Below are 16,682 nucleotides of genomic sequence, written 5' to 3'. Positions count from 1 at the left end.
TGATTATCAGAGAAAAGCTCCCTTACGCTTCTGACATGCATAGGGGGAAAAAAGAGACCCTTCTGAAATGCACCAGAGCACAATTCTTAACAGGGTCTGCCCTCAGGCGAAACTATATAACCAGAGCCTAACCTGCTGAAGTTTTATCAGAAACTGCTGACCCGAGGGAAGAAAAATACCAAACTCTAGCCAGCTCTGGCCTTCCATGTGGGAGAGGGGAAATGGCCAGCCCCAACGTGCTCTAGCCACCCTGTCCCACCTAAAGACTGCAAAAGACTGAGAGACACATGATATTCATAGTTCAGAGGCATAGGCTCACTAAAAGACTGACACCTACTCATAAGACTACAGAACACTTCCTCTTCCCCAGCTCCTTACCATTACTAAGGGCCTATTTACAATAGTTCATTTTACCTAGTATATCATGTCCAGCTACCAGGAATAAGTCATAAGACATACTAAAAGACAAAAAACGAAGTTTGAAGAGACAGAATAAGCATTAGAACCGGAATCAGACATAGCAGAAATGTTGGAATTATCAGACCAGAAATTTTAAACAACAATTAAGATGTTTGCCAGGTATAATGGCATGTGTCTGTAGTCTCAGGTACTCAGGAGGCTGAGGAGGGAGGATCACTTGAGCCCAGGCCTTCAACACCAGCCTGGCCAAGACAGCAAGACTCCATCTCAAAAAACAAAAATAAACAAAATGCTAAGGGCTCTCATGGATAGAGTAGACAGCAAGCAAGAACAGATGAGCAATGTAAGGTGAGAAATTGAAATTCTAAAAAAAACTAAAATATGCCAGGGATTGGAAACACTGCAAAAGAAATAAAGAATGCATCTGATATGTTTTTTTGGCAGACTGGGCCTGCTTGAGGAAAGAAACTCTGAGCTTGAAGATATCTCAAGAGAAACCACCCAAATTGAAAAGCAAAGAAAAAAATCAGATTAAAAAAAACTGGAGTATCTAAAAACTGTGGGACAACTTACAAACAATGTAACATATACATAATGAGAATGCCAGAAGGAGCAGAAAGAGAAAAAAAGAACAGAATATAGGAAGTAATAATGACTGAAAAGTTCCCCAAATTGTCTGACACCAAACCACAGATCCAAGAAGCTCAGAGACCATCAAGCAAGATGAATGCCAAAACAAACAAACAAACAAACTACACAGAGAAAGATAGGCATAGTGGTGCACACCTGTTGTCCCAGCCACTCACGAGCCTAAGGCAGGAAGAACATGTGAGCCCAGGAGTTTGAACCAGCCTGGGAAACACAAAGAGACCCCACCTCTAAAAAAACAAAAAACAAAAAACTACACTTAAGACATTATTTCCAAACTACAGAAAATCAAAGAAAAAATCTTAAAGGTAGCCATAAGAAAAAAACATTTTGCCTATAGAGGACCAAAAATAATAATTACATCCAAGTTTTCTTAGAAACCATGCAAGAAAGAAGAGAGTAGAATGAAATATTTAAAGTGTTGAGGGGAAAGATCCTACCAACCCAGAATTCTGCATTCTGCAAGATTATTCTTCAAAAGTGAAGGAAAAATAAAGACCTTCTCAAACAAACAAAACTTGAGGTAATCTCTTGCCAGTAGACCTGCCTTGCAAAAAATGTTCAGCAAAATTCTTCTAAATGATAAAGATCAGAAACTTATACATACATAAAGAAAGAAAGAGGATTCAAGAAGGTAAAATGAAAACTTTTGATTCAAAGTAATAGCAAAAATTCAATTATGTACACATTTAATTATGTACAATTCAATTATGTACACATCGCTTCTCAGCCTTTTGGCTAAGATCAAGGGCAACTATGTACACATATCTTATATATATGATATGAGGGATGGGAGGAAGGAATTAGAATGATTTTGCTATTATAAGATACTCATACAACCTGGGAAGCAGAAGTTATCTGAAATTGAACTTAAAATAGTTGTAAATTATATTGCCACCTCTAAGGCAACCACTAAAGAATGTAAAAAACAAAAATTTATATATATATATATATAACTAACATGCTAATACAGGAGAAAAATGGAATCACATAGAATGCTCAATTAAAATCACAAAAGGCAGAAGAGTGGAAGACAAAAATAAGAACAAACAACAAAAAGAAAACAGTAACAAATATGGTAGATATTAATCCAACTATACCAACAATCTCTCTGAATGTCAATGGTCTAAATGTATCAATTAAAAGACAGATAGTCAGGCCGGGCGCGGTGGCTCAAGCCTGTGATTCCAGCACTTTGGGAGGCCGAGACGGGCGGATCACAAGGTCAGGAGATCGAGACCATCCTGGCTGACACGGTGAAACCCCGTCTCTACTAAAAAATACAAAAAACTAGCCGGGCGAGGTGGTGGGCGCCTGTAGTCCCAGCTACTCAGGAGGCTGAGGCAGGAGAATGGCGTGAACCCGGGAGGCGGAGCTTGCAGTGAGCTGAGATCCGGCCACTGCACTCCAGCCTGGGCGGCAGAGCGAGACTCCGTCTCAAAAAAAAAATAAAAATAAAAAAAAATAAAAGACAGATAGTCAGACTGGATCAAGAATCTGTCAAGACACAACTACATGGGATGTCTACAAAAAACCCACTTGAAATAGACACATAAAGATTAAAAGTAAATGACTGCAGAAATACATTACATGCCAAGACTAATCAAAAGAAATCAGGAGTAGCTATATTAATTTCAGACAGAAAAGGTTCAGACCAAGGAAAGTTATTATACAGAGGAATTCTGAATAATGATAAAGGGGTCAATTCTCCAAGGAGACAAATAGTCCTTCATGTGTATGCACCTAACAACAGAGCATCAAAATAACATGAGGCAAATACTGATAGCACTGGAAGGAGAAATAGATGAATCCATGGTTACAGTTGAAGATTTCAACACTTCTCTATCAAAAGTGGACAGATCCAGCAGGCAGAAACAATAAAGACACAGATGAACTCAGTAACACCAATCAGCTGGGCACAGTGGCTCATGCCTATAATCCCAGCAACTCAAGGGCCCTATGTGAGAGGATTACTTGAGGCCAGGGGTTAAGACCAGCCTATGACAATATGGCAAGATCCCGTCTCTATAAAAATTAAAATAAATAAGAATTAGCCTGGCCAACATGGTGAAACCCTGTCTCTGCAAAAATTAAAAAATTGGCCACGCATGGTGGCACACACCTATAGTCCCAGCTACTCAGGAGGCTAAGGTGAGAGGATTGCTTGGCCCCAGGAAGTCAAGGATGCAGTGAGCTGAGATCGCACCACTGCTCTTCAGCCTGAGCGACACAGCGAGACTCTGTCTCAAAAACATAAATTAAATAAAAAATTAGCCAGGTGTGTTGGCATGTGCCTGTCATCCCAGCTACACAGGAGGATCACTTGCGCCCAGGAGGTCGAGGCTTTGGTGAGCTATGATCATACCACTGCACTCCAGCCTGGGTGAGTGAGACAGAGTGAGACCCTGTCTCTAAAAATTTTTTATAGAAGACCAGGTGTGGTAGCTTATACCTGTAATCCCAGCACTTTGGGAGGGAGGAGGATTGCTTGAGCCCAGGAGTTCAAGACCAGTCTAAGCAACACAGTGAGACCAGTTCTCTACTTTAAAAAAAAAAAAAAAAATTAAGCAGGCATGGCAGTGTGTACCTGTAGTCCCAGCTACACAGGAAGCTGAGGCAGGAGGATCACTTGAACCTGGGAACTGAAGTAGTTTGCAGTGAGCCGAGATCACGCCACTGCACTCCAGCCTGGGTGAGGGGGGAGACTCCGTCTCAAAAAATAAAAAATAATAATAATAAAAAACATTTTAAAAAGTAAAATAAATAGAAATCATTTTTAAAATTAAAGAAAAACGGTACCAATAAACTGGATATGATGGACACACTTCCTCTAACAACAGAATACACTTTCTTCTGAAGCTCCCATGGAACATTCACCAAGAGAGACTACATTCTGAGTCATAAACATACCTTAATTTAGAAGAACAGGAATCATACGAAAAGGCACTCAGCCTTATTAGTTATGGACTAATGCAAATTGAGTCAAAGCAAATTGAGAACACAATAAAAGACTATACTACAAGCATCAAACTGGCACAATTAAAATATGTTAATATAAATGCTGGCAAGGATGTGAAACAACTGAAATTCTCAAACTGCTGGCTGCAGCCTCTTTAGTAAACAGACGGGCATTATCTAGAGAAGCTGAAGACATATATATCCTATGACCTAAGATTGCCTCTAATGTGAAATGTTCACATCAGCATCAGAAACTCAAATGTGCATGCCAAGATACATGTAGAAAAATGTTTACATCGGCATCATTTGCAATGGCAAAAATCTTGAAATAATTTAAATGTCCGTCAGCAGTGGAATGAATGAATACGTTAAGAAATACTTACTATGGGCCGGGCGCGGTGGCTCAAGCCTGTAATCCCAGCACTTTGGGAGGCCGAGACGGGCGGATCACGAGTTCAGGAGATCGAGACCATCCTGGCTAACACGGTGAAACCCCGTCTCTACTAAAATACAAAAAAAATTAGCCGGGCGAGGTGGTGGGCGCCTGTACTCCCAGCTACTCGGGAGGCTGAGGCAGGAGAATGGCGTGAACCCGGGAGGCGGGACTTGCAGTGAGCTGAGATCCGGCCACTGCACTCCAGCCTGGGCAACAGAGCTAGACTCCGTCTCAAAAAAAAAAAAAAAGAAATACTTACTATGGCTGTGCACGGTGGCTCACGTCTGTACTCGCAGCACTTTAGGAGGCTGAGGCAGGCGGATTACTTGAGGCCAAGTATTGGAGACCACCCTGGCCAACATAGCAAAATCCATCTCTACCAAAAATACAAAAAATTAGCCGGATGTGTGGTGGCACATGCCTGTAGTCCCAGCTACTTGGGAGGCTGAGGTGTGAGAATCACATAAACCCAGGAGGCAAAGGTTGCAGTGAGGTGAGATCCATGTCACTGCATTCCAGTCTGGGTGACAGAGCAAGACTCTGTCTCAAAAAAAAGAAAAAAAAAAAACCATACACACACACACACTTATATATACACACGCACACACACATACATACACACACACTTACTACAGAGCTGTTAAAGTGAATGAACTACATTTTCCAAGAACAACATAGATAAATCTTAAAAACATAATCAGCCAGAAGCCATGCACAAAAGAAAGCATATTACATGGTTTCACTTAACATAAAGGTCAAAACAGGAAACACTAATCCACATTGTTTAGGGAGGCAATTTTTATTTTCAACTATGAAGCAAAGCAAATAAAAATATTACCAGAAAAGCTGAGACAATAAAGAATTCTATGCAGGATGGAGGCTACAGTGATCCTTAGGAAGGACCATCATGACAGGGCTCTTGAAGAGCTATTTCCTGACCTGGGTTATTATTAATTTTTTTTTTTTTTTTTTAAAGACAGAGTCTTGCTCTGCCACCCAGGCGCGCTTGGCTCACTGCAACCTCCGCCTCTCAGGTTCAAACGATTCTCCTACCTCAGCCTCCCGAGTAGCTGGTACTACAAGCACGTACCACCACACTTGGCTAATTTTTATATTTTTAGCAGAGACAGGGTTTCATCACGTTGACCAGGCTGGTCTCAAACTACTAGCCTCAAGTGATCCACCCACCTCAGCCTCCCAAAGCACTGGGATTAGAGGTGTGAGTCACCCCACCCAGCCTGACCTGCATATTATTTACACACATTTGCACTTTGTAATAACTTAAACTATACGTATCTTATGTACTTTCCTGAATATGTATTATATTACAAAATTTAAAATGATTACAAATTTTTAAAATTTGTAAATTTGACTCTCAAAGGAGTCAGTGACAGAAGCAGTCAGGAGGATTCTGTAATAATCAGATGGGAAATGATGTGCTTGAATCAAAGTGGTAGCAGTTTTGGTAGTAAGAAGTAAGTAGTAGTGCTAAGAAGCAATTTGATTATATTGTGGATTATATTCTAAAGTAAAGGCAACAGGACCTTCTGACTAAATTTAGGATGTGATAGCAAAAAGATGAGTCCAAATAGTGTCAAAGCTTTTACCTGAGCCACTGGAAGACTAGACTTGCCATTTAAAACAGCAAAGGCTGTAAGAGAGCAATGCAGGAGGAGCTTGGTAGAAATCAAAACCTGTTAAGTTTGAGATACCCATTAAAGTTCAAATGGAAATTCTGGTAGGCTCTTAAACATATAATCCTGGAGAAACAGATTTGAGAGTTGTCAGCATATGGATCAGTATTTAAAGTCATGAGACTGGAGTGATCAGTTAGAGCAAATATTGTGAAGAGGTAAGACAAAGGGTGAGAAATGTTAACTGGATTTAGTGATGCAGCAATCATTGGTATCTCTGACATAAGAAATTGTTATTATCAGTGACTTTGCTTAGAACAATATCCTTTTCATCATAATGTCCAAATAGATGTAGCTCTATTTATCAATTCTGTAATGTCCCTTGGTCTTTCTGTTCATTTACTTACAAGTTCTTTAGACTGTTTTAGTTATTGTAGTTTTAAATCCTGGCACCTGGTAGGGCTAACTCCTCATTACACTACTTTCATAGAATGTTCATGCTTGCATGTTTCTTCCTCCCATAAGAATGTTATAATTACCTTGTGTAGTCCTTTAAAAGAGACTTAGTATTTTCCACTGCACTCTTATTAAATACACAGAATATTTAAGATGTAGAATGGCGACAGCTTGATAATATTGCTGAGGACAAGAGAGGAAGTCTCACTAATATGCAATTATTAACTAAAGTTTTGTAAGCAGAAAATGAGATTGCTTAGAATAAAACACAGAATTAAAAGAGAAAGCAGTTGGAATGAACTCCAGCATCGAGTCTGAATGGAACCATGTAAAGTGCCAATGGAAACCAGGAAGGTATGGTCAGAGTTGTGAGAAGAAATGCCAGAATATGGTATAACGGAAGCCAAGGGAACACTGTTGAAAGACTGACGAAGATGAGAGTTAAACTGCATTTACGGTGATGCAAAAGTCACTGAGGACCTTAAAAAAATGATTTAGTGGTCTAGGAGTCAAAGCTAAATTAACATGTGTTGAAGAATGGGATGGCAAGAGAGAAACAGAGCAAGAGCTACAGAAGTATGCCAGCTAGAGGACAGTTTTTGTTTTGATGATAGGAAAGACCTGAGCGTGATTAAGTTTTGATGGGAGGATCCAGTACCAAGAGAGAGACTGAAGATACTAAAGAGAAAGGAGCAAAGGGACAGTATAAGGGTCCTGAAGAGGGGTGGAGAGTTATATTCAGTAACGTGGATGTGTGTAGCAAGAAGAAAGGATGACTTTAGTCAGAGGAATTGATCCCACACCTCCCTTCATAACAGCAGGAAGGAGGAGAGAATGGGGGTAGCACCAGCTAGGTATGTATATATAGATTTAGTAAGCAAAGTTTAGAAAATTCTGCATTGTCCACCAAGTAAGAGAAGTGGTCATCTTACTTCTATTTATTTATTTTTTTATTTTTGAGGCAGGATCTTCCTCTGTCACCCAGAGCTAGAGTGCAGTGGCACGATCTTGGCTCACTGCTGCTTCGATATTCTGGACTCGAGTGATCCTCCCACCTCAGCCTCCCAAGTAGCTGGGACCACAGGTATGCACCACCATGCCCAGCTAATTTTTGTATTTTTTTGTAGAGATGGGGTTTCGCTATGTTGGCCAGGCTGGTCTCAAACTCCTGAGCTCAAGTGATCCACCTGCATCAGCCTCCCAAAATGCTGGGATTACAGGCGTGAGCCACTGTGTATGGCCCATCTTAAATTTGATTAATAAAAGTTACTCCTATTGTTGAACACTTACACTGCTTTCAGTATGTCACTAAGAACAGAATAGTTGAGTCAAAGTGGTAAGCACTTTGTGAAACTTCTGAATTCCTACTGCCTAACTTCCCTCGAGAACAAAGGGTTTCCCATTTACATTCCCTCTAGAACTCCTCTCCTCATGTTGGATGGCTATCATTACTTTTTCCCCCCAACCGTTCTGTCTTAGCATCCAATGTTCACTTTTATTAATATTTTAAGGCTGATTTTTTTAAAGCAGGGTTTGAGATTAATGGTAATTACTCTTGTATAAGTTCAAATAGACTTCATTTAAAAATATTTTTAAAATATAAGTCCGTTAAAGTCATGTAATAAAGATATGTACCTCTCAAAATGAAGTGTGAGATCAGATTTATCCATTACCATTGTGGACACAAAGTAATAAAATGACAAGGAGCTGAAGAAATAAAGGTGAAACATCAGAAACAACTTTCCAATAAACGGATTACAGAAAAGCCTTCCATGAGAAACTTCTTGAATAGGACTCAGTAAACAGTTACCTATCTGTTCAGAGGATAGGATTCATCGATTACCTGAAAATCATTTGCAATTCAGATCAACAAGTAAAATCACCCAGCAATGAAGTACATAAGCACCCCCTGCCACTGAACCCCCATGGGCTACAAATTTCATGCCAAAACCCTCTCTCCACTAACACCTTATCATCACTATGCTGAAAGCCAATGAGAATGCAGATAACCTAGATCTGGGTCAGGAATTATTTTTATTGCAGGTAAGGAACTGCACAAATATCAAAGGGCACCAGAAACAGGCCCTTCTTTCTTACCTTTACCATGAACGTGAAGTCTGTTAGGGCTGGGGAGTAGACAGCCCCACCAGCACATGGGCCCATGATCAGAGAAATCTGAGGGATGACCCCGGATGCCGTAACATTCCTCTGCCAAAACAGAAAAGCAAAGGCATCGGGTTACAGAGATGTCTGAGGCATTATCTGCAGAAAGATAAAGACAACAATACGTTAACATTTGGCTTTTTTTCCACAGAAATTCTATACAGGAGGCAACAGACCTAATCAGTAAAGTTCTTTAAGAATTAGATGTGCATTTTCTCCCCATAACTGCTGGGATGGTCAGCATATTACTTTCTGAGGCAAATATTTTCTCTCCCCTCCCCTCCTGCGCAGCAGGTTCCCTAAAACCTTCACTAAGGGCATGAGGTACAGAGTGTGTCCCATCACCCACACCACCGCTCCAAACACAAAGCCCCCTGTCTGTGTAAAGCTGCCTGAAAGAAGAATGAAAACCTCATGCAGAGTTTGGAAAGCCAACACTTATCCTGTCACCCTGACCTCTATTTTGAGTCCCTCCACACCCTCCACAGAAGGCACACAGTAGTCACTTGGCAAGGGTACAAGGCAGGTGCTTCTTGACATTGAGTACCCAATGTCTACTCTGCCCATCCCCAGACAAGGCATGCAGCAGAGAAGGAGGTAGGAGGAGCCAGAAAGCCTCCATAAGGACATTGTGTTGTGAAGGACTAAGCCTCAGTCCACCTCCTAGGAAAGACAGGATGTGGTGGCTCAAAGACCCAGGCAAGATGATAAAGGCCCAATTACTCTTTTGCCTTACTTCCAACCCCTTTCCTTCTCCTAAGACCCATCGGTTTAGGAAAAGTAGGTGCGCTTTTCAGCCTGCCTTGGCTCTAAGCCCAATCTCTACACAGCTAAGGACAGTGCAAAATGTAATCTGTACTTTCTGCAAAAATACCAAGGTAGTTGGGGAGACTTCCAGCTGCGGCAGAGTGAAGAGTTCAGAAAATTCTCTCCCCAAAAACAACTGGACAACATTGTCAAAAACGAGTATTTCAGGTTCTAAAAATGAGCCAAATGTAACAAACTGATAAGTGTTTATTCATTAAAAACTGCTAAAGTTGAGATAAGAACAGTGAGAGCCTGTGGCATTCTCTTTTTTTTTTTTTTTTTTTTTTTTGAGACGGTGTCTCTCTCTGTCCCCCAGGCTGGAAAGCAGTGGCGCCATCTCGGCTCACTGCAAGCTCCGCCTCCCAGATTCACACCATTCTCCTGCCTCAGCCTCCCGAGTAGCTGGGACTACAGGTGCCCGCCACCACGCCCGACTAATTATTTTGTATTTTTTAGTAGAGACGGGGTTTCACCGTGTTAGCCAGGATGGTCTCGATCTCCTGACCTCGTGAACTGCCCGTCTCGGCCTCCCAAAGTGCTGGGATTACAGGCGTGAACCACTGCGCCCGGCCCACCTGTGGCATTCTTAACCAAGGCTGCCATCATTGCCCATACCAGCTCAAAATGTCCTACTAGATGAAAGAAAATAACACCAGACTGTAATTCAAATCCACAAGAACCAATTAAGAATGCTGAAAATGATAAATATGTGATTATAATACTGCATAAGTATAGTTCTCTTTTCTTAGTACTTTGAAAGACAAGACTGTATAAAGTAATAATTAACACTGTTTTGAGTATTATATAACAATAAAAGCACAAATGAAGGGGGCAAAAATGGAGCTACATTGGAGCAAAGCTCCTATGTTTTACCAGAATTAAGTCAGTATTAATTTGAAGCAGATTGTGATAAATTAAGATATATAGTAACCCTTAAAGCAACTACAAAAAATAACTCAAAAAATACAGCTAAAAAACACCAGAAATTAAAATAGTACACTAAAAAAATATGCTTACCATAAAAGAGCTGAGTGACATCATAGAAGAGAGAATAGGAAGCTCCAGGAATCCAAGATCAAAACAACTATTCAACTGATAGAAACTGTCCAAAGCAACTATTTTTGAACTCTGGAGTCCAGTCAAACACTTCAGGGCCCAGAGGAGAGTTTGATAAAGCAGCAAGTAAATTTCAGTAAATTTCACATTTATTAATAACATGGCTGCTATAATCCCCCAGCCAACAGACCATGGCAGGTAGCCACGAAGATGTTCCTAGTGTAGCCAGCTGGTGCCAGATTGGGAAATGAGAACCTTTGCATCTTGGTTTTTCAATCTTGAAAAATCAAGGTTGTGTGTTCTGATTGCTGACCACTGCTTTTGATGGCTGAGGGGCCAAGCATAGAGGCTGGCATTGTTTCAACCCTGATGGGCTCAAGCAGCTTCTCAACCACAAGGGATTTAAAAAGGTAGTTTGGTCCACACCCCTCCACCCTTCTGGGAGACAGACATTTAAGGAAATTATTGTGAGATTGCTGGTTAAACACAGGGACAAGAGAACTAAAATTTCAATGACCATATTCAATAAGGAACATACTCTTTGCAAAAACAGCTTGGGAAAGTTCAAGCAGATGGATCCAAGAGTTGACAAGCAAAAATCAGCTATTCCTGAAGAGTGGGAGAACTAGACTTCCAAACTTCCAAACATAATATTCAGAATTTCCCATCCTCAACAAAAAACTACTAATCATACAAAGAAATGAGTATGGCCCATTCACAAGAAAAAAATAATTTAACAAAAACCGTCTCTGAAGAAACCCAGATATTGGACTTAATAGTCAAAGATGCTACACAAACTGTCTTAAATATGTTCAATGAGCTGAAGAAAGCTGTGGGGGAAAAATTACAGGAAATTAGGAAATCAATGTCTGAACAAAATGAGAACACCATAAAGAGATAGAAATTATAAAAAGGAACAAAGCAGAAAGCCTGGAGTTGACAAGTACAATAACTGAAATGAAAAATTCATTTCCGGGGTTCAACAGCAGACTTAAGCAAGCAGAAAAAAAGGACCAGGGAACTGGAATACAAAACAATTAAAATTATCCAGTATGAGGAACCAGAAAAAAGAAAAAGACAAATTAATAGAGCCTGAGGGACCTGTGGGAAACCAACAAACACGCCAGTATAGACATTATAGGAATCCCAGAAGAACAGAAAGGGTCAGAGATAAGATTTGAAGAAATAATGACTGAAAACTTGCCACATTTGATGAAAGACATAAATATACATACCCAAGAAGCTCAACAAACTCCAAGCAGTACAAACTCAAAGAGATCCACATGGAGATACATTATAGTCAAACTGTCAAAACACAAAGGCAACAAGAGAAACTTGAAAGCAGCAAGATAGAAGCAACTCATCCCATGCAAGGGATCCTCAGTAAGATTAACCATGGAGGCCGGAAGGTGGTGGGACATATTTAAAGTACTGAAAAGTCAGGTGCACTGGCTCACACCTGTAATCCCAACACTTTGGGAGAATGAGGCAGGAGGACCACTTGAGGCCAAGAGTTTGAGACCAGCCTGGACAACATAGTGGGCCCTGATCTCTACAAAAAAAAAAAAAAAGTTTTTTTAATTGGTCAGGCATAGTGGTGTTTTACTAGCTACTCAGAAGGCCGACGTAGGAAGACTACTTGACCCTACAAGGTCAATGCTGCAATGAGCCATGATCATGCCATTGCACTTTATTCTGCATGACAGAGCAAGACCCTGTGTCTAAAATAAAAACAAAATAAAGTATTGAAAGAAGGCTGGGCATGATGGCTCACACCTGTAATTGCAGCTCTTTGAGAGGTCAAGGGAGGTGAACTGAGTCCAGGAGTTTGAGGCCCACATGAGCAACATGGTGAAACCCTGCCTTTACAAAATACACAAAAATTATTCAGGCATGGTGGTGCATGCCTATGGTCCCAGCTACACAGGAGGCTGAGGAGGGAGAATCACTTGAGCCCAGCAGGCGGAGTTGCTGTACACCAAGATCACACCACTGCATTCCATCCCGGGCAACAGAGCAAAACTCTGTCTCAAAAAGAAAAAAAGAAGTATTGAAACAAAACAACTGGTCAACCAATAACTTTATATCCAGCAAAACTATCCTTCAAGAAAGAAGGGAAAATTAAGACATTTCCAAGTCAACAAAAGCTGAGAGCATTCATTCGCAACAGACATGCCATAGAAGAAATGCTACATGAAGTCAGGAGAAAAAATAAAGAACACTAATAAATCTAACTTCCTAGGTAAACATAAAAAGTAGTGTTGCACTTTGGTTTGTAATGTCTTTTTCCTATGTGATTTAAAAGGTCAATTTACGGCTCCTCTCAGCAGTGGCAGCCCCAGCAGAGGAGTCTGCACAAAAAATAAAATTTACAAAAATAAATAAAAAACAAAAGGCAAATGTATGAAACAATCATAAATCTGTTAATGAGTATACCATGTATAAAGATATAATCTATGACAACATAAAAAAAGATGGAGAGTTACAGAAGCAGTGTGTCTACGTACTACTAAAGCTAACCTGGTATTCTTCCAACTAGTTTAAGATATTAATTATAACCCCCAAGGTAACCACTAAGAAAACAAACTTTAAAATATGATTAAAATGAAAGAAGTGAATCAAAAAGGCAAACAATTTAACTAAATATCACCACCCCAATGCTGTAATGGAGGGACTGAGGCATAAAAAACCAAAACACATACAGCAATAACTAAATGGCAGAAGTAAATCCTTCTTTTTCAGCAATCACACTAAGTATAAGTGGACTAAACTCTTCTATTAAAAGACAGGGATTGACAGATTGGATTTAAAAACCAGAATCTATCTGTATGCTATTTACAGGAGCTTCACTTTATTTTTTTTTTTAATTTTATTATTTTTTTTGGAGACAGAGTCTCGCTCTGTCGCCCAGGCTGGAGTGCAGTGGCCGGATCTCAGCTCACTGCAAGCTCCGCCTCCCGGGTTTACGCCATTCTCCTGCCTCAGCCTCCCAAGTAGCTGGGACTACAGGCGCCCGCCACCTCGCCCGGCTAGTTTTTTTGTATTTTTTAGTAGAGACGGGGTTTCACCGTGTTAGCCAGGATGGTCTCGATCTCCTGACCTCGTGATCCGCCCGTCTCGGCCTCCCAAAGTGCTGGGATTACAGGCTTGAGCCACCGTGCCCGGCCGAGGAGCTTCACTTTAGATATAAAGACACGAAGAGGTAAAGGATGGAAAAAAATATTCCATGCAAAGGGTAACCAAAATAGAGTCTCGGGGGCTATATTACTATCAGACTAAAGAGACTTTAAATCAAAAACTTACTAGAGACAAAGATATTACATATTGATAAAAGGTTCACTACATCTAGAAAATATACCAATTATAAAAATATACACACCTAACAGAGCCCCAAAATCTATGAAGCAACAAGAGCCCCAAAATACACAAAGCAAAAGTTAACAGAATTTATAGGGAGAAATAGGTGCACAATAATAGCTGCAGACTTAACATTTCACTTCTAATAATAGACAGAACAACCAGACAGAAGATCAGTTAGTTAACAGTACACTTGAACAACACTATAAACTAATACATATAAAAGACCTATAAACACTCCGCCCAACAACAGAGTATACACTTCTTGTCAAATGCATATGCAACATTCTCCAGGAGAGACCATACATTAATCCACAAAACAAATCTTAAATTCAAAAGGACTGGGATCATAAAAAAACATCTTTTCTGATCACAATGGAATAAAACTATAATTCAATAGCAATAGAAAACTGAAAAATTCACAAATACGTAAAAATTAATCAAAACACTTCTAAATAAGCAGTAGGCAAAAGAAGAACCCACAAGAGAAGTTAGAAAATATTTTGAAAGGTTTTGGTTTTTCCACCCCCACCAAGATGGCAGATAAGAGGCAGTGTTAGCATGCCTCTCCCACTTGGAAGAACAGAATAGTGTATTGAGATTCACATGGTGACCCTTTTTCCAAGAAGCCACACAGGAACTTAACAGAAAAACTGAAATAATCCACAGACCTTTTAAAGAAGTGGCAGTCTGCAGTCTACACTATAAGACAAGGGAAAAACTAAGTCTCCAGAGTGTGAGATGGGGAGAGGCTGCATTCAGATTCCCACTGGGGAACCTGAAAATCCAGGCCACGGGGGAAGGCCTTAACCTTACCCAGGACTGGGATTGATTTAGGGAGCAATAAGAAATAAAAAAGTAGAAACAGTGGCGGAAAGTGCTTTGCAGGCATTCCTAGTCTCCAGTGCAGAGCAAGGTAAGCCATTCTTTATTGTACCTCACAGGGAACCTTGGGGAAGTCAGCCAACAAGCTCAGGCAGCGGTTGCAGGTTGAAAGAATCTCCCAATTTCAAGATATAACACTGAGTGGGGATGAACTCCTTTGTCCAGAACCCATACCTCCCAGGGGTAGGGAGAAGTGCACTGCAGCCACAAGTGCATGAGCCAGTTGCCTGGCCCTGCAGGTGGCCTGGGAGGAGCATGGCCTGAAAGTCACAGCTGCTTTACCACAGGGAAAGTTTATGGCCTGCAGCAGGTTTGAGTTCTGAGCCTAGGCTGCCTGGAACTTAGCCCAGTGCAGCTAGCAGAGCACAGAGGGAGTGAGATCTGCCTTTCTGACTGTGTGGGATCTGGGTGAGGCTTAGTGCCACCTGCTACTCCCCACGCCCTGTGCAAACTCTTCTGTGCAGTAGAGGCAGTTATATTCCTCTTTGGAACACTACCCTAATGACCTGAGAACTGCCCCCCCTCAGCCCCTATAGGGGCCATGGTTTTCCCCACACATAGAGAGACAGAGTGTAGACCCACCTGACCCAGCCCCCACCTGACTGTACCCCTCTACCCCTGGTTACTTAACACAAAGGACAAAAACTTTTGGCAGCTTTATAGCCCCCGTTGTCACCTGAGAAACCAGAATACCTCCCCTGGGCAACACAAGACAAGCTCAAATCCCACTGCTACTGCTGCAGCTGGTGCTCTTTTGCAAATGCTACCTCCTGGCTGGATGCCAACCAACACAGTCCATTAGGTAGAATAACACTGAACAGAAAGGAGTGCATGACCTAAGCTATCACTAAGGGAGGAGACTACCCCTCATATTGTCTTATGCCTAATTTCTACCTCCAAAGAAAGAAGTAGTAAAAACTAAAAGGCAGAAATGAAATCCACAGGCAGACAGTCCGGTGCCACGCCCTGGGCCTGGTAGTTAAAGATCTACCCCTGACCTAACTGGTTATGTTATCTATAGATTTCAGACACTGTATGGAAAAAGCACTGTGAAAATCCCTGTCCTGCTCTGTTCTGTTCTGATTACTGGTGCATGCAGCCCCCAGTCACACATCCCCTGCTTGCTCAATCAATCACGACCCACTCATACAGACCCTCTTAGAGTTGTGAGCCCTTAAAAGGGACAGGAATTGCTCACTTGGGGAGCTTGGCTCTTGAGACAGGAGTCTTGTTGATGCTCCTGGCCGAATAAACCCCTTCCTTCTTTAACTTGGTGTCTGAGGGGTTTTGTCTGTGGCTCTTCGTGCTACATTTCTTGGTTCCCTGACCAGGAAGTGAGGTGACTGGCGGATGGTCAAGGCAGCTCCTTAGGCAGCTTAAGCCTGCCCTGTGGAACATCCCTGCAGGGTACTCCGGCGCGGATCCTGAGAGCGCTCCCGGCTAGGCATTTGCCCCAGTGGGATGCCTTGCCAGAGCAGTGTATGGCAGGCCCCTGTGGAGAATCAACTCTGGCTGAACAATGGGAAGCAACTGGCGCTTGGAGTCCAGACATCTAAAACTTGGTAAGACTGGTCTTTGGAACTTGTCCACTCCATTTGAGTGGAAGCATGGCCTGATCACCCACGGTGTGCCTTTATCGGCACTTTGATTTTGATTTTGACTTGGTTTGAATTGCTTGACAGGACTGGTCTTGGGAACTTGCCTACTCCATCTGAGTGGAAGCATGGCCTGATCACCCACAACGTGCCTGTACCGGCACTCTAGTTTTTGTTTTTGACTTGACTTGGATTGCTTGATACTTTGGTTTTAGGTTTTGACCTGGCTTGGATTTCTTGTAACTCTGATTTTGGTTTTGATTCTGG

At 41.5% G+C, this 16,682-nt stretch overlaps 1 protein-coding gene across 3 annotated transcripts in view; it reads right to left on the bottom strand.

Moving 5' to 3' along the window:
• Positions 1 to 16,682, bottom strand: part of PCCB (propionyl-CoA carboxylase subunit beta) — a 91,431-nt gene that overhangs the window by 38,644 nt on the left and 36,105 nt on the right. For all 3 annotated transcript variants that reach the window (XR_012430724.1, XM_045385129.3, XM_005545836.5), the window contains exon 6: positions 8,650 to 8,760. Coding sequence is in view for 2 of the 3 variants with exons in the window: in XM_045385129.3 (XP_045241064.1) it covers positions 8,650 to 8,760 (111 nt within the window). In the remaining variant the exon portion in view is untranslated. The remainder of the gene's footprint in view (positions 1 to 8,649; positions 8,761 to 16,682) is intronic.

The sequence above is a fragment of the Macaca fascicularis genome, chromosome 2 (genome assembly GCF_037993035.2).
Source record: "Macaca fascicularis isolate 582-1 chromosome 2, T2T-MFA8v1.1".
NCBI classification, from domain to species: Eukaryota; Metazoa; Chordata; class Mammalia; order Primates; family Cercopithecidae; genus Macaca; species Macaca fascicularis.
This window is presented reverse-complemented; position numbering and strand designations above follow the sequence as displayed.